General features: G+C 40.6%; 1 protein-coding gene across 1 annotated transcript; it reads right to left on the bottom strand.

Moving 5' to 3' along the window:
• Nucleotides 1–839: 839 nt before the first annotated feature.
• On the bottom strand, nt 840–26,622 carry LOC124798360 (CDK-activating kinase assembly factor MAT1). The gene is made up of 3 exons (XM_047261728.1): nt 26,407–26,622; nt 2,628–2,758; nt 840–2,282 (listed from the first exon to the last, which is right to left on the bottom strand). Exons 2-3 carry the CDS (start codon nt 2,749–2,751, stop codon nt 1,471–1,473), a joined length of 936 nt encoding a protein of 311 aa, XP_047117684.1. The 5' UTR covers nt 2,752–2,758; nt 26,407–26,622; the 3' UTR covers nt 840–1,470.

The following is a 26,622-nucleotide window of genomic DNA, read 5'->3' as shown; positions in this document are numbered from 1 at the left end:
ATAGTGAATTGTCATTCCTCAGAAATTCACTTAATAGGGCTTTTTCCCTATTGTCAAGTATGTACACTTGCAGGTTTCTACATCAACTGTCATCAAGGTCAAAAAGCAAGTGAATGAATATAATTTAAAAAACAACGTGTTTTTGCCTCCAACCACTTTCTTTGTGCTGTTTGAAATGTAGTGGCAACAAAACCCAGCCCGGCAGCTGCTAACCAATGCATCGGCCTCTGTAAGGAAACGGAAGACTGTTAAAATCAGTTCCCACAAGATGAAAAAGTGAGACATGCTGCAGAAGAATACAAAGAAGGAAAAAAAGCATTATAGCCTCTTGGTAATGGAATTTACTCCCACAGCTGCATATTTTTTTTATTACAGACAAGAAATGTAAATGGATTACTGCATACCTGAAAGCCGTCTTCCTATTCAAGACGTAACATACACAGAAAAGGAACAATGACGGAGTGTTTTCACCTTCAACTTCCTAAGTAGTAGGTATTCACAACAATAACCAGTGTGAGGTGGTCTATTCTTTCACTCTTCACAGTACATGACTTTTGATATGAAAAATTTCTGATCACCTGTTATACTCCCACTTTATGGATGCACTCTGATAAATGTGTTTTATACCATTTCCATTTTCAATGGAAAATTGGGACAAATTATAAAATATTCTGTAACACAGTTTAAATTAAATGTGTCTTAGTTAACATGTCTAAGTTTTGTAAGATGCACACACAACATTTACTCGTGCCTTTACGACACAAACTGGAAGTATTTTTTTCTGAAGGGCTGATAAGATCTGTTACAGCTAGAAAGAAGTTTTAGATAACAACACTGACTTCAAACATTCAATTATGATTTATTTTCTGTAAAGTATAAAAGCTGTAATAATGGTAAACATCTGCTATGAACAGGCACATAAAATCATAACTCATACACCCAAATGGGTAAAATTAGCACTACTTCTTAAAATATTGTTCTCACACCATCAACAGAAGAATAAAGGAAAATAATATTGCATTACTCTTTTTGGCATACGGTTTCATTCTGTATTGGCAATAGTGTGGTTGAAGTGGTGCTAATATGTCTCAAAGAACAAAATAAAATGGAATAAACCAAAAATTACTGTCAGCTTTTACAAATCCATTTCCAGTTAATAAATTTAAGATAAAGGGCATATTGTACAAATTACTGACTAATGAGGTAAAAATTTACAAATAAATATCTTAATTGAGCAGCAGTAAAACACTTATTACTAATGGAACTATCCCAATGATATCCACAGGAAGAAGTCTGTCTACCAAACCACATACTACTTCTGAGACTGACACTATGATCTGAAAACTGTAGTGGTCATGTTTCAGTTCCTCAGAAGTAAAAGTACAGCACAATGATTAGTGGTGATGGGCAAGTATGTCTCATACCAGCCACATGAATGTTGCTGACACACACTGGGTTTACGCACAGGTATCAATGTGAATAGTAGAGGCCCATAAGGCCTTCCTGCAATGCACGCATACATGCAAATTCTGCTTTGTATCCACCGGCTCTCTCGGCAAGTGTTTCACTGCGCACATATTTCGAACAACCTCTCCTCTGCATCTCTTCCCAGGTTGGTGGTTCTGGACCACCACAGTCAAATTTAGGTAGTGTGTATGTGAATGGTGTCCCTTCATCTTGCTTTGGAATAGGCAAGAAGCCCTGCTGAGATTGTCGGCCAAACTTGATGCCAGTTGAAAACTGTGTTACACGGGTTGCAGGTGCCTGCCTTGCTTCCTCTTTAACTTGCTGAATATTCTGAGCATATGTTTCCACAATATTTTTTGCATTTGCATCTGAGAACATAAGTTCATCAATTAGAGCCTCTTTTTCCCTAATCTTTTTCCTCTTCTCTTCCTCCTCTATCTTCTGCAACTCTTTCTTCCTAAGCTCCTCCTGTAACTTTTCTTCTTCCAGAAGTTCTTCCAGTTCCATCTCCTCCTTTCCAAGTTTTACTTTGTTCTTTAATATAGTTTCTCGGTTTTCTTTCTTGTACTGCTCAATTCTCTTATTTGTGTTTACCACATCTATATTGTTTGTTAAGTTGAATATTATTGTTTCAACTTCTTCTAAGTAATCATTATATTCCCTCAATGTACTGAAATCTTCTTCCTTTTTATTAAAATCCCTCAACACACGCTTTCGTATGTCCACTTCCTTCTCCACCATAGGGTCTTCAAAAAGCTGGACACGAAAATTACTTCTTCGAAGTGGTGCAAAACATTCTGGACAAGATCCTGAGCCTGTAAAGACAAAAATACAGTATATTCACAGGTGTGTGCAAATAAAAACATTATGCTCCCATAATGAGAATTAGAAGTCGGCTACATACTGAGGGCATGGAATACAAACTTAAAGTATGATAATCAAATGAAGTAGTCAGAACTTTCTCAGCTATTTTTTGGAGCTGAATAGAGAGCACTGTGGAAGTAGTGAAAGGAGATGGCAATACAATGAATAAATTTCAGTTAGGTACACAAAGTAACTGTGACAAAGCTTACTCAATGTTGACTTCCTGCTTGTAATAAGTGGCAGTTGGAATAATTAATTACATGGCACAGATATCTTCAAGTCACTGACATACGTACCTTTCAAGAAAAGAAGATCCACACAACTTTCACATAATGCATGCCCGCATACATTAACCATCAGTTTCAGTGAAGGATTACGGTACTTTGTTGTTTTACATCTTGGACAGGCTTGGTCATCCATCTTGGTACTGTAATTTACAAATGCATGGATGTAAAAGCAAGCATAAGTGACAGAGAAGGGAAAATAAGCAATACTGAGGAGAACAGAAGACTGTTCATCTTGCATGCAAAGGCATTTATGCTCAGCTGTAATTCTGTTAATTTATAAAGATGACATTTAATTGTAATTTTGTTTCAGGGCACAAAAACAACTAAGGTCATATGTGCCCATTTGACAGTAGAGCACACATCATAAAACATAAGGCAAAGGCAAATAAGCCATTCTTACCAAGGCTACTATAACAGCACATAGAATATTGCATAAAAAAATGAAGGGCTTGTTATTTACAACCAAACTAAGAAGAGATATACATACTACACTAAATGTACTCCACTTAAACGGGGGACAGTATTATATGGAGATGTCACATGTTACCGATCTTCTGAAAGTGTAAGCTCTGCAACTTCAGCATTCACACAGTATCTGATTTTGGAGCTGAAAATGTCAAGTTGGCTTACTTTTCCTATTTTCATTCACTAATGTGTTATGGCATCATTAGTTTTTGGAGCAACTTGTCATTGAGGGAAAAAGTGTTTGAGGCATGAAAGGTAATGTGTGGGGTGCACTCTAGAAGCTCTTGTAGACAGCTCTCTAAATGGTTTGGCATACTCAAAACAGCTTTGCAGTACATTTATTCTGTCATTACACTTGTTATCAACAATCAAACATGGTTTTAAGAACAACAATATGATTTGTGTGTGTGTGTGTGTGTGTGTGTGTGTGTGTGTGTGGTGTTTTTTTTTTTTGCTTAAAGGGAGAGGGAGAGGGGGAGAGAGAGAGAGGGGGGGGGGGGAAGAATGAACATAGTTACATATAAATCACTGTATGCAAGAAAAAATATCCTAAGAAATCATGTAAATGGTAAATATGACATATTTTCTGCTACAAATACATGCTACACTGAGATGACATGGGATGCCTCCTAATGTTGTGTCTGGCCTCCTTTTGTCCAATGTAGTACAGCAGCTCAACGTGACTTGGTCTCAACATGTCATTGGAAGTCCCCCGCAAAAATATTGAGCCATGCTGCCTCTACAGCCATACATGAGTGCGGAAGTGTTGCTGGTGCAGGATTTTGTGCACGAACTGATCTCTCAATTATATCCCATAAATGATCAATGGGATTCATATTGGGCGATCCAGGTGGCCAAATCATTCACTCAAAATGTCCAGAATGTTCCTCATGCCAATCGCAAACTATTGGGGTCAGGTGGGAGGGTGCAGCCATCCATAGTATCAAGTCCATGAATGGCTACAAATATTCTCCAAATATCTGAACATAACTATTTCCAATCAATGATCAGTTCACTGGATCGGAGGAACCAGTCCATTTCAAGTAAACACAGCCTACAACATTATTGACCCACCATCAGCTTGCACAGTACTTTGTTGACAAGCTGGATCCATGTCTTCGTGGAGTCTGTGCCACATTTGAACCTTACCATCAGCTCTTACCAACTGAAATTGGGACTCATCTGATGTGGCTAGGAGCCCAGGAGAGATGCCACATGCGATGTCGTGCTTTTAGCAAAGGCACTTTTGAGTCAGTTGTCTGCTTCCACAGCCCATTAAAATCAAATTTCGCTGTGCTGTTCTAACAGATATGTTCGCTGTACGTCCCACATTGATTTCTGGAGTTACTTCATGCAGTGTTACATGTCTCTTAACACTGACAACTTTACACAAAGGCCACTGTTCTTAAGTGAAGGCCATTAGCTACTGCATTTTCCGTAGGGAGAGATAATGCCTGAAATTTGGTACTCTTGCCACACTCTTGACACTGTGAACCTCAGAATATTGAATTCCCTAACAATTTCCAAAATGGAACATGCCACCATCTAGCTCCAACTGCCATTCTGTGTTCAAAGTCCATTAAGTCTTGTAATGTGGCCATAATCATGTCAGAAACCTTTTCACATCAATCATCTGAATACAAAAAACAGCCCCACCAATGCTCTGCCCTTATATACACTATGTGATCAAAAGTATCCAGACACCTGGCTGAAAGTGACTTACAAGTTCGTGGTGCCTTCCATCGGTAATGCTGGAATTCAATATGGTGTTGGCCCACTCTTAGCCTTGATGACAGCTTCCACTCTCGCAGGCTTATGTTCAATCGGGTGCTGGAAGGTTTCTTGGGGAATAGCAGCCCATTCTTCATGGAGTGCTGCACTCAAGAGAGGTATCGATGTCAGTCAGTGAGGCCTGGCATGAAGACGGTGTTCCAAAACATCCCAAAGGTGTTTCATAGGATTCAGGTCAGGACCCTGTGCAGGTTAGTTCATTACAAGGATGTTATTGTCATGTAACCACTCCACCACAGGCCATGCATCATGAACAGGTACTTGATCGTGTTGAAAGATGCAATCGCCATCCCCGAATTGCTTAACAGTGGGAAGCAAGAAGGTGCTTAAAAAATCAATGTACACCTGTGATAGTGCCATGCAAAACAACAAGGGGTGCAAGCCCCCCTCCAAGAAAAACACAATCACACCATAACACCATTGCCTCCGAATTTTACTGTTGGCACTACACACGCTGGCAGATGATGTTTACCGGGCATCTGCCATACCCACATCCAGCCATTGGATCACCACATTGTGTACTGTGATTTGTTCACTCCACACAATGTTTTTCCACTGTTCAAACGTTCAACGTTTATGTTGCTTACACCAAGTGAGGCATCGTTTGGAATTTATCGGTGTGATGTGTGGCTTATAAGCACCCACTCGACCATGAAATCCAAGTTTTCTCTCCTCCCACCTAACTGTCATAGTACTTGCAGTGGAATCAGATGCAGTCTGTAATTCCTGTGAGATGGTCTGGATAGATTTCTGCCTGCTACACATCACGACCCTCTTCAACTGTGGGCATTCTCTATCAGTCAACAGACAAGGTCGGCCTGTACGCTTTTGTGCTGTATGTGTCCCTTCACGTTTCCACTTCACTATTACAACAGAAACAATAGACCTAGAGATGTTTAGGCGTGTGGAAATCTTGCGTATAGACGTATTACACATGTGACACCCAATCACCTGACCAAGTTCGAAGTCAGGGAGTTCCGTGGAGCATTCCATTCTGCTCTCTCATGAAGTCTAATGACTACAGGGGTCACTGATATGGAGTACCTGGCAGCACAACACACCTAATATGAAAAATGTATGTTTTTGGGGGTGTCCGGACACTTTTGATCACATAGTGTATCTTATGTATGTGACACTAACATCATCTGCATATGTGCATATCGCTATCTCATGATTTTTGTCGCCTCAGTGTATAATAGTAAAACTGATTTGTTCCATATCATAGTGGGAGATACAATTATGGTACACAGAATATAAAACTAACTAATTAATTAAACCTGTCAGGATGCCAGTACAGTGTTTCTGCTGGCTGGGTAAGATACTTCTCAGAACAAAGGAATGCCTTAAAACGATCAAGCCTGGAAAAGTACTGTACCATTTAAACCAAGCTTTTGGTTCAGCATAGCTTCACTTAGTACTCAATGAACAAAATATCAATTTCTTGAATAGGTTATATTTCTTACAAATGTATATATGTGGCAAATGAACAATTATAGTTGTTGCAAGTGACATGATATCTTTCAAAAAATATTTGAAGTTTTACTGAAAAGAGAGCAATAATTACGTGAAATTTCCACAACCAGCAACGAAACATTTTGCAAAATGATTCCAGTAATATTTAACTGAAAACACCATAGAAGAGGTTTCCCATTTCCAAGGAATAAATTGATCCATATCAAAACTAACAGCTGTTGTGGAATGAAGTGTGCTGAAATGAAACATCTCAAGAAATTAAAACTGGTTTTGTGACTTTGGTGCCCGACTGACAGGAAATAAAGTACCGAGTGATTATAATTAAAGTTAAACTTTCCCACCACTGTAGAAATAACACGACTGGTCAGAATGAAATCAAATTGCAACAGAACATTATCAGTTGTTGTTGTTTTGTTGTGGTCTTCAGTCCTGAGACTGGTTTGATGCAGCTCTCCATGCTACTCTATCCTGTGCAAGCTTCTTCATCTCCCAGTACCTACTGCAACCTACATCCTTCTGAATCTGCTTAATGTATTCATCTCTTGGTCTCCCTCTATGATTTTTACCCTCCACGGTGCCCTCCAATGCTGAATTTGTGATCCCTTGATGCCTCAAAACATGTCCTACCAACCGATCCCTTCTTCTAGTCAAGTTGTGCCACAAACTTCTCTTCTCCCCAATCCTATTCAATACTTCCTCATTAGTTACGTGATCTACCCACCTTATCTTCAGCATTCTTCTGTAGCACCACATTTCGAAAGCTTCTATTCTCTTCTTGTCCAAACTATTTATCGTCCATGTTTCACTTCCATACATGGCTACACTCCATACAAATACTTTCAGAAACGACTTCCTGACACTTAAATCTATACTCGATGTTAACAAATTTCTCTTCTTGAGAAACGCTTTCCTTGCCATTGCCAGTCTACATTTTATATCCTCTCTACTTCGACCATCATCAGTTATTTCACTCCCTAAATAGCAAAACTCCTTTACTACTTTAAGTGTCTCATTTCCTAATCTAATTCCCTCAGCATCACCCGACTTAATTTGACTACATTCCATTATCCTCATTTTGCTTTTGTTGATGTTCATCTTATATCCTCCTTTCAAGACACTGTCCATTCCGTTCAACTGCTCTTCCAAGTCCTTTGCTGTCTCTGACAGAATTACAATGTCATCGACAAACCTCAAAGTTTTTACTTCTTGTCCATGAATTTTAATACCTACTCCGAATTTTTCTTTTGTTTCCTTTACTGCTTATTCAATATACATATTGAATAACATCGGGGAGAGGCTACAACCCTGTCTCACTCCTTCCCCAACCACTGCTTCCCTTTCATGCCCCTCGACTCTTATAACTGCCATCTGGTTTCTGTACAAATTGTAAATAGCCTTTCGCTCCCTGTATTTTACCCCTGCCACCTTCAGAATTTGAAAGAGAGTATTCCAGTTAACATTGTCAAAAGCTTTCTCTAAGTCTACAAATGCTAGAAACGTAGGTTTGCCTTTTCTTAATCTTTCTTCTAAGATAAGTCGTAAGGTCAGTATTGCCTCACGCGTTCCAACATTTCTACGGAATCCAAACTGATCTTCCCCGAGGTCGGCTTCTACCAGTTTTTCCATTTGTCTGTAAAGAATTCGCGTTAGTATTTTGCAGCTGTGACTTATTAAACTGATAGTTCGGTAATTTTCACATCTGTCAACACCTACTTTCTTTGGGATTGGAATTATTATATTCTTCTTGAAGTCTGAGGGTATTTCGCCTGTTTCATACATCTTGCTCACCAGATGGTAGAGTTTTGTCAGGACTGGCTCACCCAAGGCCGTCAGTAGTTCCAATGGAATGTTGTCTACTCCCGGGGCCTTGTTTCGACTCAGGTCTTTCAGTGCTCTGTCAAACTCTTCACGCAGTATCTTCTCTCCCATTTCGTCTTCATCTACATCCTCTTCCATTTCCATAATATTGTCCTCAAGTACATCGCCCTTGTATAAACCCTCTATATACTCCTTCCACCTTTCTGCCTTCCCTTCTTTGCTTTGCCATCATCATTTAACCATACAGTAAAGCTGCATGCCCTCGGGAAAAATTATGGCCGTAGTTTCCCCTTGCTTTCAGCCGTTCGCAGTACCAGCACAGCAAGGCTGTTTTGGTTAATGTTACGAGGCCAGATCAGTCAATCATCCAGACTGTTGCCCCTGCAACTACTGAAAAGGCTGCTGCCCCTCTTCAGGGACCACATGTTTGTCTGACCTCTCAACAGATACCCCTCCGTTGCGGTTGCACCTACGGTACGGCCATCTGTATCGCTGAGGCATGCAAGCCTCCCCACCAACACCAAGGTCCATGGTTCATGGGGGGGGAACATTATCAGAGAAGAGGGAAAACATATGGCAGAAGAAAAATAAATAGTTAGTAAGCATCATAATTTAATAGTGGTTTTTAATTGTTCTGAGGCCAAAAAGCACACAAAAAGCATCAATCACACAGGTTTTTAATTGTCTTGAGACCAAAATTCGCATAAAAAGCATCAGGTAAAATGAAATCAGATATCCGATTTCCGTGTGATTGGTGCAAAACATGTTCAGTATGCTGTCCACCATTTTCTGCAACAAGTTGAAATTGAGAAACAGCATGTTCCTCAACTGATTGAGGTGTCTCCGGGCTCATGTTCGGAGTGTGTCAGGCAATGCATGGCTTCAATGCACCTAAGTTTGCAATCAGAACACTGAACACTACATTTTTCAGATAGCCCCACAGCCAAAAGCCACATGGATTAAGATCAGGTGATCGGGACGGCCAGGCTGTAAAGAAATGGCGGCTGATAATTCTAGCATTTCCAAAATGGCACTTCAGCAGCTGCTTAACTGGATTTGCAGTGTGCGGAGGTGCACATTTAGCATAAAAATGATCCCATCCACACATCCATGCTGTTGGGGAGCTGGAATGATGTGGTTGCACCAAAGACACTCATAGTGACGGTACAGGTAACAGGACTGGAAGCACCTGTCCCTTCGAAAAAATATGGCCCTACGATAAATAATGCCATAAATCTGCACCACACAATGACCTTTTTAGGATGAATTGGTACTGGTTGGCTTGCGTGTGGATTTTCCGTTGCCCATATTCGACAATTCTGTGTATTGACATGTTATTGTTGTTGTGGTCTTCAGTCCTGAGACTGGTTTGATGCAGCTCTCCATGCTACTCTATCCTGTGTAAGCTTCTTCATCTCCCAGTAACTACTGCAACCTACATCCTTCTGAATCTGCTTAGTGTATTCATCTCTTGGTCTCCCTCTACGATTTTTACCCTTCACGCTGCCCTCCAATACTAAATTGGTGATCTCTTGATGCCTCTGAACATGTCCTACCAACCGATCCCTTCTTCTAGTCAAGCTGTGCCACAAATTTCTCTTCTCCCCAATCCTATTCAATACCTCCTCATTAGTTATGTGATCTACCCATCTAATCTTCAGCATTCTTCTGTAGCACCACATTTCAAAAGCTTCTATTCTCTTCTTGTCCAAACTATTTATCGTCCATGTTTCACTTCCATACATGGCTACACTCCATACAAATACTTTCAGAAATGACTTCCTGACACTTAAATCTATACTCGATGTTAACAAATTTCTCTTCTTCAGAAATGCTTTCCTTGCCATTGCCAGTCTACATTTTATATCCTCTCTACTTCGACCATCATCAGTGATTTTGCTCCCCAAATAGCAAATCTCCTTTACTACTTTAAGTGTCTCACATTTCCTAATCTAATTCCCCCAGCATCACCCGACTTAATTCGACTACATTCCATTATCCTCGTTTTGCTTTTGTTGATGTTCATCTTATATCCTCCTTTCAAGACACTATCCATTCCGTTCAACTGCTCTTCGAAGTCCTTTGCTGTCTCTGACAGAATTACAATGTCATCGGCAAACCTCAAAGTTTTTATTTCTTCTCCATGGATTTTAATACCTACTCCAAATTTTTCTTTTGTTTCCTTCACTGCTTGCTCAATATACAGATTGAATAACATCGGGGAGAGGCTACAATCCTGTCTCACTCCCTTCCCAACCACTGCTTCCCTTTCGTGTCCCTCCACTCTTATAACTGCCATCTGGTTTCTGTACAAATTGTAAATAGCCATACGCTCCCTGTATTTTACCCCTGCCACCTTCAGAATTTGAAAGAGAATATTACAGTCGACATTGTCAAAAGCTTTCTCTAAGTCTACAAATGCTAGAAACGTAGGTTTGCCTTTTCTTAATCTAGCTTCTAAGATAAGTTGTAGGGTCACTATTGCCTCACGTGTTCCAATATTTCTACGGAATCCAAACTGATCTTCCCCGAGGTCGGCTTCTACTAGTTTTTCCATTCGCCTGTAAAGAGTTCGCATTAGTATTTTGCAGCCGTGACTTATTAAACTGATAGTTCGATAATTTTCACATCTGTCAACACCTACTTTCTTTGGGATTGGAATTATTATATTCTTCTTGAAGTCTGAGGGTATTTCGCCTGTCTCATATATCTTGCTCACCAGATGGTAGAGTTTTGTCAGGACTGGCTCTCTCAAGGCTGTCAGTAGTTCTAATGGAATGTTGTCTACTCCCGGGGCCTTGTTTTGACTCAGGTCTTTCAGTGCTCTGTCAAACTCTTCACGCAGTATCATATCTCCCATTTCATCTTCATCTACATCCTCTTCCAGTTCCATAATATTGTCCTCAAGTACATCGCCCTTGTATAGACCCTCTATATACTCCTTCCACCTTTCTGCTTTCCCTTCTTTGCTTAGAGCTGGCTTTCCATCTGAGCTCTTGGTATTAATACAAGTGGTTCTCTTTTCTCCAAAGGTCTCTTTAATTTTCTTGTAGGCAGTTTCTATCTTACCCCTGGTGAGACAAGCCTCTACATCCTTACATTTGTCCTCTAGCCATCCCTGCTTAGCCATTTTGCACTTCCTGTCGATGTCATTTTTGAGACGTTTGTATTCCTTTTTGCCTGCTTCATTTGCTGCATTTTTATATTTTCTCCTTTCATCAATTAAGTTCAATATTTCTTCTGTTACCCAGGGATTTCTAGCAGCCCTCTTCTTTTTACCTATTTGATCCTCTGCTGCCTTCACTACTTCATCCCCCAAAGCTACCCATTCTTCTTCTACTGTATTTCTTTCCCCCATTCCTGTCAATTGTTCCCTTATGCTCTCCTTGAAACTCTGTACAACCTCTAGTTCTTTCAGTTTATCCAGGTCCCATCTCCTTAAATTCCCACCTTTTTGCAGTTTCTTCAGTTTTAATCTACAGTTCATAACCAATAGATTGTGGTCAGAGTCCACATCTGCCCCTGGAAATGTCTTACAATTTAAAACCTGGTTCCTAAATCTCTGTCTTACCATTATATAATCTATCTGAAACCTGTCAGTATCTCTAGGCTTCTTCCATGTATACAACCTTCTTTTATGATTCTTGAACCAAGTGTTAGCCATAATTAAGTTGTGCTCTGTGCAAAATTCTACCAGGGGGCTTCCTCTTTAATTTCTTCCCCCCAATCCATATTCACCTACTACGTTTCCTTCTCTCCCTTTTCCTACTACCGAATTCCAGTCACCCATCACTATTAAATTTTCGTCTCCCTTCACTATCTGAACAATTTCTTTTATTTCATCATACATTTCTTCGTCATCTGCAGAGCTAGTTGGCATATAAACTTGTACTACTGTGGTAGGCGTGGGCTTCGTGTCTACCCTGGCCACAATAATGCACTCACTATGCTGTTTGTAGTAGCTTACCTGCACTCCTATTTTTTTATTCATTATTAAACCTACTCCTGCATTACCCCTATTTGATTTTGTATTTATAACCCTGTATTCGCCTGAACAAAAGTCTTGTTCCTCCTGCCACTGAACTTCACTAATTCCCACTATATCTAACTTTAACCTATCCATTTCCCTTTTTAAATTTTCTAACCTACCTGCCCGATTAAGGGAGCTGACATTCCACACTCCGATCGTAGAACACCAGTTTTCTTTCTCCTGATAACGATGTCCTCCTGAGTAGTTCCCGCCCGGAGATCTGAATGGGGGACTATTTTACCTCCGGAATATTTTACCCAAGAGGACGCCATCATCATTTAACCATACAGTAAAGCTGCATGCCCTCGGGAAAAATTACGGCTGTAGTTTCCCCCTTGCTTTCAGCGGTTCGCAGTACCAGCACAGCAAGGCCGTTTTGGTTATGTTGCAAGGCCAGATCAGTCAATCATCCAGACTGTTGCCCCTGAAACTACTGAAAAGGCTGCTGCCCCTCTTCAGGAACCACACGTTTGTCTGGCCTCTCAACAGATACCCTTCCGTTGTGGTTGCACCTAAGGTACGGCTATCTGTATCGCTGAGGTACGCAAGCCTCCCCACCAACGGCAAGGTCCATGGTTCAGGGGGGGAGGGTGTATTGACATATCCTGTCAGATGGAAGTGGGCTACGTCTGTCCACAAAATCTTCTATGGCCAATCATAATCCACTTCCATGTGAGCAAGAAATTCTAAAGCAAAGGTCTCTCTTGCTGGCAGGCCAACAGGAAGCAATTCGTGCACATGGGTAATTTTGAATGGATAGCAAAGAAGGATGTTTCATAGGATTTTATGTACCATGCTCATGGGTATGTCCTTCGTTTGGGCAATTCTCCATGCAATACACGTTTGCAAACCACCACTCATTCTCCTCCTGCATTTCTGTGGCCGCTCCTCCCACTGGCATCGGATCAATTTGTTTTCTCCCTCTACCAGGTTGCACACCAAAAGAACCTGGTTTTTTGAATTTCCATATCATTTTCCCCAGACTCATGGCAGTCATCGGACCAACGCCTTTTTTCAAACCCTTCAGTGTGCGGAACTTCTGTGGAGCGATGTGTGCAGAATCATCATTCTTGTAATACAGCTTTACAAGCAGAGTGCAATCCTGAATTGAGACAGTCATGGCAAATATCGCAGACTCAAAAGGAGGAAAACCCGTGTACCCAGCATTATTATACCAACTTCAATGGGAGGAAATTATACCAACTTCAGTGGGAGGAGATTCGGATTGTAATTATTTTTTAATACACTCTGGGTCTATCTCAAAATCATAAATGATCAAAATTGTTGAAATGATGGATTTCAACTGGCCCTACCAAGGAGTATAGAGTTTTACTTGAAAACTAGTGGAACCTTACCTAAGAATCGGCTGAAGACGGATTATCTGCTGACGAATATAAAAATCTTAACATATCTAAGCTACCCTGGCTTCACGGACATATCATAAGTATGAAAAAGTAAATATCAGATATGTATTATGTTTGCTTTGAGAAATAATATCAAATACATCACAAACATTAAGCGCAGTAACAATAAACACTTGTATTCCAGAAGGGGCTGTTCTAAAATTTAACAAAACCAAAAATGATGCAGAAAACTGTCATCCCAAATATCTCTGCAAGGGTGCAGTCATAAATTTTGAATCTAGGTAACTTCAATGAGGAAAACTTTGATTAAATGTCTACAAGAAATGACTCATCTAATGTTTAGTCATGTTTTAATTTATGCATGTGTATGGGGGAGAGACATAGCTGTCTTGATACCTAGCAACAGACATCTGTAGTTACAGTCTCTGCGGTTGAGGTGAAGTGTATGAATCAAATCAAATTATTCATTCATTCACACATCAGGTCCAGCTTCAGCATCCAGAGACAGTGGTCACGTGTGTGTGAGTTGTGCTTGTGTGAGTGTTTTCTGCTTTAGAGTAAGGCCTTCCGGCCAAAAGCACAAATGTATAGCCAAAAGCACAAATGTATAGCAGTCTTTTTTTGTGCCTGTCTGTGTGATTCATCACCTTCTCTATATGCTGTGTAGAAATCTATCCTTTTCATAAAATTATCTGTGAATTCCATCACAGAGAACAGCCTTCAGGGATGTTTAATGAACCAAGTTATACATCGACAGGTAGATCAGTTACTGCAGTCTACTTCTGTAAAGTATACTAACAACAAACCATGATTAATGCTAATCTACTAACACTGATCATTATCCACTTTTGTGGAGTTGGCGACTACATGATTGGAGGGTAGAGGATTACTAAGCTTTGAAATATATAAAAACAAAAATAAAACACAAAAGAAGGCACACTATAATTGACAGCGGCCATTTTCAGATCATGTGTCACTAACTGTACTTGTACTATCAACTTTGGTTCGAGGTTAAGCCCTGGATAGAGCAGTTTTCTTGTTTTAATAGAATACGTGTTTCTGGTTCAACCATCCATAGCTCTCTTGCTAGCAGTCTGTATCAAATGCAAGAAAGATGCAGTAAGTGTTATATGAGAGCACAGATGGTAAAATCAACTTCTGTCACTATTTATCTTGAGTGAGTACTGTACTTCAGAAACAGCCAATATTACCAGTTTTATCTGATGATCTTGCTTATATTATGTATAGGAAGGACATGGCCTGCAAACTCCTTTAGCTAATCTCATACATGATGTCTTCGCTAATAATAAACAGTGTCCCAGAGTAATAAGAAAGTTATCATAAGGGGGAGGGGGGGAGGGGGGGGGGAGGGAGAGAGAGAGAGAGAGAGAGAGAGAGAGAGAGAGAGAGAGAGAGAGAGAGAGAGAGAGAGAGAGAGAGAGAAGTAACACAAATATTTTGACTATATTGAGAACATTTGTTATATATTGTGGCCTGTGAAAAGGTTTCACCAAGTATTTGCCTAAAGTGACTTATTGAAATGACAAACGTCATGAGTGGAACTTCAGAGTCTTTAATAGCTGCACTTCCTTTCTCAGTATCAGAAACAAAGGTTTGGTCTAAAAAAGGTAATTCCCACCTTAGAGTCAACATCATGAAATGTATTTTTTCACTTTTGGCAGTAAAATGGTGGAAGTTAATCTGCATAAATAAATGTTTAATGCAGGTTCTTTACCACTCCTCAAGCCAGAAATTTGTTGGGACGATCCTGTATAAAAGACTGTAACTAACATTATACTTCGCAAAATACAGACCAGAGAGTAACAACTCAAAAGCACCCTTCAGAAGCTAAGAAATACCATTTAGTAATATTAGTAATATGTACCATTTAACTTACAATCTCCATTCTTAACTTCAGCTCATTGCAATATGGGATACTATGAGTGTTGACAGCATTTGTACAAGTATGAAACCAACTGATACATGACTCAACAGCAATGTCACACTTGCAGCCCCACTAATTAAGCCCTGATTCTATGTAACTCCACTATGATTGCCAAGTATAACGTTAACAAGGAAGAGGTTACAGAATCCTAAACTACCAAATTCCTTCCACCTTAGTGCCAACAAATTAAAATCACACTAGCAGTCTTGCTGTGACTATGGATGTGTGCATTTTGTTATCTGTGTACTACTGTGTGTGAACGTGTGTATTTTGCTACAAAAGGAGCAACAGCTCGAAAGCTACTGTGAATGGTGTTACTTGCTACGTGTTTCTGTGCTCCACGCATCGGTCCACTACAGGTGAGTGGTTGCCTTTCCTTTATTTTAAAGGTTGCTCTATCCATAAATTTCCATTACTGTCACTCACATTAGTTTCTTCTGCGTGTATTGCCACTGTCTCAGCTGGAGTAGGTTATGATCACTTGACCAGCATGCCTTATGGCAGGGCGCTGAAGACCTTGCTGTCGTGCGCCCAAAAACCCCTCTACTACTACTACCACTACTACTTATGGCACACAGCCACAGAAGGAGTATCTACATAAAGTGATTTAATGTGACAGAATGAATGGCTATCAAAGACTAGGCACTTCACAAGGTCTAAGCCACACTAAATGAAAGCAAAGAAATACTCCCAAAAGGTAATATACAAACATGTTGTTAGCTAATGCTCTCAGAGTATGAGTGTGCACTGCCATACATAATTATATTACACCACCTCAGTGTTTAGCATATGAATATACCATGGCAACTGCGTAAACAGATTATTTCCAAAATCAGAGACTACAAATGTAACTGTACACATTAACGTGAGTAAATGTGGTGCAATGTCATATCCATATAGTTTACCAAAATCTGTAACACAGTATGTCAAACAAACACCAAAAGCAAGAAAACCAGCCAGATTGCAGGGTAGCAAAAACAACATCAAGGTTTTCAAGAGGCGTGTGAGGAATCGGCATTGCCATACAGAACAGTGGCACGTTAGGTAAAAGCCTTCAATGAAGGTTGGAAAACTGTGGCAGACATGCATCGGGCAGTTTGTCCTAGCGTCTCTGAAGAAGTAGTGCATGCTGTTGCCACGTTTCGTGGACAGTGATTGATGCCACACGATTCGTGAACTTGCCCACGAAACCAGATTAGTGCATACGACTGTGCTTCGCATCCTGAAGGAATGCTTGGGCACGTGAAAAACTGCATCATGGTGGGTTCCACATGACTTGATGGAAATGCAGAAATGGATGCGATATGACAATGCTCAGACGCACTTGGAGCGCTATAAGCGCAAAGGAGAGGCTTTATTATGCTGTATCGTAACACTGGATGAGACATGGGCCACATCATATGAGCCAAAACTAAAGCGCCAATCCAATGAATGGTGTCATTATGGGTCGCCACGAAAGTCGAAAGTAGGTCAGAGCCCCAATATGGTGAAAGTTATGGTGATTCTTGTGTATGACTGTGATGGTATTATTCTAATGCATTACATTCCTCCACAGGCAAACCATCAATTCACAGTATTACACTCATTTTTGGAGCATCACCTGCGGCCAGCTTTGCAAAAGAAGCGGCAACACTTTCTGCGCAACCCACCCATCATTTTGCATGACAATGCACGGGCACATACAGCGCAAGCTGTGACTGCTCTGTTCAGTCGATGGGGCTGGGAAGTACTGTACCATCCACCATACTCCCCAGATTTAAGTCCTTGTGACTTTGATTTAATTCCAAAGATGAAGGAACCACTTCGTGGCATTCACTTCAGAACTGTTCCAAAGATTTGACAGGCAGTAGACCGCTCCGTTAGCATCATCAACAGAACAGGCTCTGCTAATGGTGTACTACACCTTCCACATCGCTGGCAACGGGTTCTACACAATGCTGGTGACTACTCTGAAGGATAGTAAGAGGTGCAAACATGTAACTCTTGAATCGGTTGTGAATAAATAGTTGCCACTATTTAAGTTCCAGCCCTCGTATATATTTAATATTGCATCTAATGTTGGCAGGGAAAGAATATCAACAAGAATATATCAAATGGTTCTTACAGCAGAGAATGTTGATGAAAATAATCATGTAATTATGTAACTAATGTTGTAAATAAGCAGGTATTTCGTGTTTAGATACAAAATCTTATTCTCAGTAAAATTAACTTGCTATCTAAATATTCCAAGTGTGTGAATAGCTTTTAAAAGTGAATTAATCATCTGATTAAAAATTGCAATTTTTCATAAAAGAAATTTTGGAAAAGAATGCTAACATGTACTGAAAAGGTACATACATGAATTTGTGGAAAGTGATAATGGTTTTATGGACAACAGTAACGTTACCAAACTATTTGTATAATTAAAATTAGGAATTTTTTAGGGTTAGATAGCTTTGTTATGAAATGGATTTTTATTAAATGTTGTATGAAAGTTATGGCAGAAAGAAAATACTCTTGAATTAAGGGGAACCACTGACCAATAGGCAGAAGCATTGAGTTGATGATAGGCACACACAAAAAGAAAGAAAACTTGCTAGCTTTTGGAGTAATCCTTTTTTGAGCTAGAATAACACACACACACACACACACACACACACACACACGGTGGATAAAGGGAGAGAGAGGCAGGAAGGTGGGGGAGGGAATGCGGCTGGGAAGCTAGTAGCACGGAGGATGAAGTTAGTTTGCTTGCTAGGGATGCGGCAGGGAAGGGTGGCAAGTACACAGGCTATGCATATGAAGCACAGTTGTCAAAATCGGTGGGAAAAGGTGCATGCTGAATGTGACATGGAGATGTCAATTATGAGGGGGTGACAGGACGGAGGGAGGGGAAACTGTTGAATGGAGGGTGTGGGGTATATGGGTTACTGGAACTGAGGGCAGGACGATTATGGGAGCAAAGGATGTGTTGGCAACTGCATCATGTGCCACCAGGTGGTAAACTTTGTTCTTGACAACAGTTTGGTGGTGGCCATTTACCCTGCTGAATGGCTGGTTGCTATTCATACCAACACAAAAAGCTGTGCATCATTTGCGACAGAGTTAGTATATGATATGGCTGCTTTCACAGGTGGCCCTGCCTATGATGAAGCAGGATAAGCCGGTGACAGGACTGGAATAGGAAGTGCTGGGCAGGTGGATTTGGCAGGTCTTGCACAGTAGTCTACCACAGAGATAAGATCCCTGTGTCAAGGGACTGGAAGTGACATACAAAAGGTGTAGGATATTATGCAGGTCGGGTGGAAGCGATCTTGGGTAGCATGTCTCCCATTTCAGGGCATGATGAGAGATACTCAAATCCCTGGCGAAAGAAATGGTTCAATTTCTGCAGTCCATTATGAAACTGGGGGATGAGGGGTTCTACCCACCCATACCCGATCCCTCTCCTTGCCTCCTACATCTCTCTCTACGCACTCTAACTGACAATCCCCACAACCTCACCCAACTGCTGAAATGCAGCATTGGCACTGTTCGTCAATCTGGCACCATGTAGGGGTATAAGCTTTTTTCCTTGTGTGTGTGTGTGTGTGTGTGTGTGTGTGTGTGTGTGTGTACATATGGAAACACTTATGAAGCAAATCTTCTTAACACTCCTCTGCCATAGAAAGAATAACAAAATGTACAGTGGAACCTTGCATAGTGAGCATAATGCATTCCAGAATCTTACTCGTAGTGTGAAACACTCGTTACATGAAACAATTTATCCCAACTAAATTAATGTAAAATACAATGAAGCATTCCATGCAGAAAAAGTACTACAAGTTTTATCTTATTCATGCCATCTATTCAAAGAAAATTGTTCATACAGTATTAATCGTGTACTTTATTATTCACGATACATAACTAATTTGTTTTTACAAGGAAGCTTGACTGTGATCTTCCACAAGCTCATTGATATTGTTATCCAGCTCTAGTTCCATGCTTTTAGTCAAAGACACAATCTCATTGACTACAGACTTCACAGGTAATGACTCAAATGCCTTGGAGTCACATTTGACAATGCACTCCAGCCAAAGCTTCTTCCAAGCAGAAGTGAGAGTTTTCTTGGTAACCCCTTCCCACGCCTTTTCAATCATCTTGACATGGACAACGATGTTGAAGTAATATTTACAACACTCTCTAAGAGTGAGATTGGTAGCTTCAGTCAACTCAAAGTAATGCTTGAAGAGTGCTGTAGTATAGAGCTTCTTAAACTTAGAAATAATCTGCTGGCCCATAAGCTGGAGTAATGGTGTGGTGTTGGGAGGCAGAAATTGGATCTTGATGAATAAAAATTCTTCAAGGAGGTGGTCTTATAGGCCTGAAAAATGGGCAGGAGCATTGTACATAACAAGCAAGACATGGAGTGGCAGATTCATCTCATGCAGGTATTTTTTCACTGAAGGACCAAACAGTTCATTGATCCAATCACACAAAAGATCATGTGTCACCCAAGCCTTGTTGGTGGATCTCCACATCACATTTAACCAATTTTTCTGCACTTTACACTTCTTGAAGGCTCATAGAATTTCTGAATGGTAAACAAGCAGTGGTTTAATTTTCTAATCACAGCTTGCATTGGCACAGAATACCAGTGTGAGACAGTCTTTCATTGGCTTGTGTCTGGGCTATGTAATCTCTTCAGCAGTTATAAAAGTATGCTTTGGCATCTTTTTCTAGACCAGACAGGTCTTGTCACAATTAAAAACCTGTTGCTGCAGATAACCCTCAGAATCTACAAGCATCTTGAAGTTGCTGATAATCTCTTACACTTCTAGAACCACCCATGGCTTCCCTTCAACACTTCTTTAGCTACTGATGATCCTGGTGTCTTCTTAACAAGGTCAATGAAAATCATTCTCGCCTTCTCACAAATGATGTTCTTATTAATAGTGTTGCCTTGGAATTGCTTTTCATTTATCCATACAAGGAGCAACCTTTCAACATTGTCCAGAATACGAAACGGTTGTTTAGATACTTTTGTCACTCCCTTTGAAGCATCTGTCTCCTTAACCTTGTCATCGTTCGTGAGGATAGTGCAAGTAGTTGATATAGACCGACTTTATGTGCGTGCTAAATCAGCAACGTGCACACCACTTTAACGTTTTTCAATGATTTTACATTTCATTTCTAAGCTCATTTTCTTTCTCTTATGATTGTATTCTTGCAGCTTTACCTTCAGGGCATTTCTACAATGGTTATTACAATTTGCACACAAAAAACACTGCGTGAACACAAGTTTAGAAAAATTTGTGATCACAAGCTGCACTACGATAGTAGCAGAAAGAGTGCTACGTACACCCAGACTGCAGCATCTACTAAAGACATGGTTCATATGCCACTGCCAATAATGAGAGATTTTCATATTGTTGAATGTTTTCCTCACTGTTGTGCATGAATGGCTGGTGACATCACACTAAGTTTTCTTCACTCGTCATGCAAAACATCATTTGTTCAGCGAGTCATTTTTTTAACAATTTGGTTTGCTTGTTACGAAAATTGCACATTATTTGGGGGGGGGGGGGGGTTTGTTAAGTGAGGTACAACAGTATTTTATTCAAATGAATGAGTTATCTGCAATTTTTTGAAATAAAGTGTCAGAAGAAAAATAAATGAACTATGACATAGCACATTCTCTCTCTCTTTAAAACAGCAATAAAAAACTGTTAATTATGGAATTTCATGTACCTACTTAATAAAAGGTTTATTTTCCTTTGGAGGGAGCAACTGACCCCTAAACTGTTAGCTGTTACATCCTGTAATTCATCTGCCATGAATGAAATAAACTGGATGGGTAAAATGGGTTCATGTAACTCTGACTTGAGTAACATTCTCGTCATTTAACTCTGAACTGTGGCTCAGTTTTAGAATAATAACTGAGCAAGCACTGGATATATATGTACCTAGTAGAACTGTTCATGATGGGAGCCCCCCCCCCCCCCCCCCGCGGTATTCAGTCACTGTAAAGAAACTACCATGCAAAGACTCCCTACTGCGCAACAGGCATAAAACAAAGCATAGGGCTATGGATAAAGACACTAAAAGAAATGCATTTGGCTGTCAAAAGGCAATGTGTAAAAGCTTCAATGACTACCATAAATGAAACATATCAATAGAACTCTCACAAAACCTGCAGAAATTTTGATCATATGTAAAGGCTGTCAGTGGTGTTACAATAAGTGCCCAGACTCTTACTGGTGACACTGGAATGAAATTATTGGTTGCAAAGAAAAAGTAGAAATTCTTTTTTTTTTTTCTAATGTTCCTTTACACGGGGGAAGGGGGGGATGAGAACAGGTCCTATGGCCACAGTTTAACACTCACACAGCTGCAATGATGAGTGATGCATATATTACATTAAGGAAAATTGCAAACCCCCCTACCTCATTCCTCATACACCTTGCCAGTTATAACCTCACACATAACTGCTTCTCGTTTTCAGGGAATGTATACAAACAAATCCATGGCACAGCCATGGATACCCGCTTGGCATCCTCCTATGCCAATGTTTCCAAGGGCCATCTAGAGGAAAACTTCCCAGCTTCCAAAAGCCCCAAACCACTTATCTGGTTCAGGTTCATTGACGATATCTTCATTATCTGGACTCTGGGCCAAGACACCCTATCCTCATTCGTCCACATCTTCAACACACTCTCTCCTATTCACTTCACACAATCCTTCTCAGCTCGACATGCCACGTCCCTGGATACTGACTTCCACACATCTGATGGCTCCATCCGTTCTCCTTCTCCTCCTCCTACACCCCCCCCCCCTCCCCACCCACACATTTCAACAGCTGTTGCCCCTTCCATACCAAAAAACAGTTCCTATACCTGTGGATGGCATATCTGAATTCTCTTGCCCAGGAAGTTGAAGGTGTCACGAGTGCCTTCATAGACAGGCACAACCCCCAAACCTATTCCACAAACAGATTTCCCATGCCATGTCCTCACACAACCCTAAAGAATCAGCTACAAAAGAGCACACCTCTCATCACCCAGTATCAAAAGTGGTATTCCATTGCCCACCCCACCTACACAACATATTGCTCCATTCCTATCCCACTTCCAACCCCTTGCCACAGAAATGATATACTGAAGACACAGGTGCAAGACCTGCCCAATCGACTCACCCAGCACTTCCTACTCCAGTCTTGTCACAGGCTTATCCCACACCACCAGAGGCAAGGCCATCTGTGAAAGCTGCCATTTTAGATACAAAGTCTGTTGCGATCACTGCATGGCTTTTTATGATGCTACGACAATCAATTAGCTGCTCACCAGAAAGAATGGCCACCACGAAACTGTGCTCAAGAACAGAGTTGACCACCTAGAGACACAGCATGTAGCAGAGCGTGACATGTTTGAGTTCAATGTCTCCTTCACAACTCACAGTATCTGGACCCTTCCCCTCAGCCCCAGCTTTTCCGAAATACGAGGGTCCCTCCAAAAGAAATGCAAACTATTTTTTTAAAAATCCATCTTTTATACTACATGTCTGAAAGTTTTACAGTGTGTAGATACATCCTTTAGGAACAATATTTTCATTTCTCCACATAATTTCCATCCCTCTCAACTGCCTTGCGCCACCTTGGAACCAGCACCTGTATACCCGCACGGTAAAATTCTGGACCAACCTGTTGGAGCCACTGTTTGGCAGCATGCACAAGGAAGTCATCATCTTCAAACCTTGTTCCACGAAGAGAGTCTTTCAGTTTCCCAAAGAGATGATAGTCAGATGGAGCCAGGTCAGGACTGTAAGGCGGGTGTTTCAGTGTTGTCCATCCGAGTTTTGTGATCGCTTCCATTGTTTTTTGACTGACATGTGCCCGTGCATTGTTGTGCAACAGCAAAACATCCTGCTTTCGCAAATTTGGTCGAACACGACTCAGTCGAGCTTGAAGTTTCCTCAGTGTTGTCACATATGCATCAGAGTTTATGGTGATTACACCTGGCATGACGTCCACAAGCAAGAGTCCTTCAGAACTGAAAAACACTGTAGCCATAACTTTTCCAGCAGAAGGTGAGGTTTTGAATTTTTTTTTTTTTCTTTCTTAGGTGACTTTGCATGATGCCACTCCATTGATTGTCTCTTTGTCTCTGGTGAAAAATGATGGCGCTATGTTTCATCACCTGTCACAATTCCTCCAAAAAATTCATCTCCACCATTCTCATACTGTTCCAAAAGTTCACCGCATACCGTTTTTCTTGTTTCTTTGTGAGCCACTGTCAACATCCTGGGAACCCACCTGGCACAAACCTTTTTTAACGCCAACACTTTCAGTATTCTGCAAACACTTCCTTCCCCTATCCCAACGTACCATGACAAATCATTCACTGTGATGCGTCAGTCAGCAGTCACCAATTTGTTAACTCTCTGCACATTGTCTGGAGTGTGTGCAGTACGAGGCCTGCCACTGCGAGGACAATTCTCAAAATTGCTATGCCCGCTTTCATCACGTAACCAGCTTGCACACTGACTAACTCTACTGCGATCGACAGCAGCATCTCCATACACACTTTTCAACCTCTTGTGGATGTTTCCCACTGTCTTATTTTCACAGCAAAGGAATTCTATGACAGCATGTTGCTTCTGACGAACGTCAAGTGTAGCAGCCGTCTTGAAGACATGCTGTGATGGTGCCACTCATGGGAACAGGTTGAACTAAGTTTGAAAACAAGCGAGAAGGACGTATCTACACACTGTAAAACTTTCACACATGCAGAATGAAAACTGTATTTTTACAAAAATAGTTTGCATTTCTTTTGGAGTGACCCTCATATGCACACGGGAGTTAACCTTACAGCTCATCCTACACCCCCGTAACCTTCCAGGCCTCAACTGAAATTAACATACTATCCTCACACCCTCTATCCAAGTTTCCCCTTCCTCCATCCTGTCCTCCCTCCCAGTCCATACCTTCGTCATGTGCTGTACCTCACTGGTTCTGGTACCCGATTATCACATGCCTAGCCCGTGCACCTACCAAACGTCCCTCCCATATCCCTAGCCAAAAAATCTGTTGCTTCCCTCCGAGACACAAACTACGCAAACGGCTTTTCCCGTCTCCCATCTCTCTTTCCCTCTACCCACTCCAACCTAGTCCACCTGCAGAAATGCAATTCTGGCAATGTGTCCAGCTGTGTGTTTGTACTCTAGCTCAACAAAGAATTTATTCCCAAAGGTACCAATTGTTATTTCTCTTTTGTGTGTGCCTGTTGTTAACTTAATGTTCCTGCTACTTTGGTGATAGTCTTCTGTGCTCCTAAATGACTTACATATATTAGAGTCTGTGGTGTTGAGAAACAGCTGAACCACTGAAACTGAACTAAGCTCCAGAATCAGATAGAATCCCCTTCACTAACTATAATATATCAATGGCATCTCCAACAAAAAACTTTGTCCAGTAGTTGGAACAAAACACAAGACACACCTGTCTACAAGGAGGGTAGCAGAATGAGTAAACAAAACTTACGTTCAATACATATTAACGAACAGTAATGCAGTGATATATGATGATAAAATTCTCTCAGACTTCCTGCCACATCAAGTAGTTCAATATCTTTGACTTTCATCCATTAGAGTATTTTAGAACATATTCTGAGCTGAGCTGCAGAGCAAGATAGTGAGGTAGATGCAGTGTTTATAGGCTGCAGAAAAGCACATAACTCAAAACATATGGTTTTCGACCAACAGGACAGCTTCACTGAGATGCTGAAAAACCTCAACTAGCAGAAATTTGAAGATAGACGTCAATTATACCAGCAAAGTTTACTTTCAAAATTTAAGATATGTATTAATTGAAAAATCAAGGAATATACTACAAACCTCTACATACTACTGTCTTTTACAACTATGAGAATAAGACTGGCTACGGGCTAGGCTCATTAAAGCACACCCTGAGGCACTTATGCAATCTTTCTGTCCACACTCCATATGAGATTGCAATGGGAAGAAATCTTAACATGTGGTTACCTCTGCCGTGCACTTCACAACAATTTACAGAGTAGAGCCTATATATGTAAATTTAAAAGGTCATCATTTCATTACTCTTCCAGCAGATCCAGAATTTAACCCTAAAAATATTTCAAAATCTTAAACATGACTGCCAATCAGCAACTGCATAAATCTGCAGCGATTGAAAAATATTGCTAGTTAAACTAGAGAAAAATTAAAAGAAGCATATTGAGACCACATAGCAGTCCTATTTGATACCAGAACTCTCACATCTAATCATTTGTTTCAGATATTAAGTAGCCTATGAGATGACATTAATCAGAATGTACTTGTCTGGATTGTATTGTTAATATTCTAGATTTTTAGTATTATGGACGGAGCACTGGTTTAGCTTAATGAGTAACTGGGGATGACTTGTTGGCAAGACTTTTAACACAACAGGATGCAGAATGCCATTGGAAAATTTAGAAAGTATCTCAACAGTGGTCCCCTGAATAGAACGTTGTATATTGATTATTGACGCAATTACGCTGCTTTAGATGTTTACTGAAAACCGCTTTGGACCCACAGTTTGATTTACCAAGTCTCCCGAGGAACATGTGTTGTGACACACAGCAGTCTCTTCATAGACCGGCAGATTGTTAGCCACGTATAAAGTCCAAACGAAAGTAGAACTAATCACTGCACAGAACACCTAGCTTACATTGTTGATAGGTATGCCTACTGCAGACGAAGTGTTTCCCACCGTGGCAACACAAAACTATAAAGTTTTGTGGGATGTCTGCCGCCATATACAGATAATGAAGGTTAATGATTCAGCTATAATACTTTGCTCACTGCATAAATTATGAAAGTGTTCGGAAAACCAGATGACGAAATCTGAGGTTAGCATACGCCTGCTGTCACTACGGTTGGAATACTTACTACTGTTTAAGCGTTGGAGTGAGGCAAACGCAGGATGCAACTGAGATCAACAGTTGTGCGAAAAAGATGGTAACAGAAGTTGCGTTTACGACACTCTCACATGTTTGGCTTTTCACTTTCAATCACAACTGATGTTACTATTCATTCATACTCTATTTACAATTTACATGTCGAAACCAACTGTAAACATACAATCTAAATTTGAATTCATCGATT

Source organism: Schistocerca piceifrons, chromosome 5, assembly GCF_021461385.2.
Source record: "Schistocerca piceifrons isolate TAMUIC-IGC-003096 chromosome 5, iqSchPice1.1, whole genome shotgun sequence".
Taxonomy (NCBI): domain Eukaryota; kingdom Metazoa; phylum Arthropoda; class Insecta; order Orthoptera; family Acrididae; genus Schistocerca; species Schistocerca piceifrons.
This window is presented reverse-complemented; position numbering and strand designations above follow the sequence as displayed.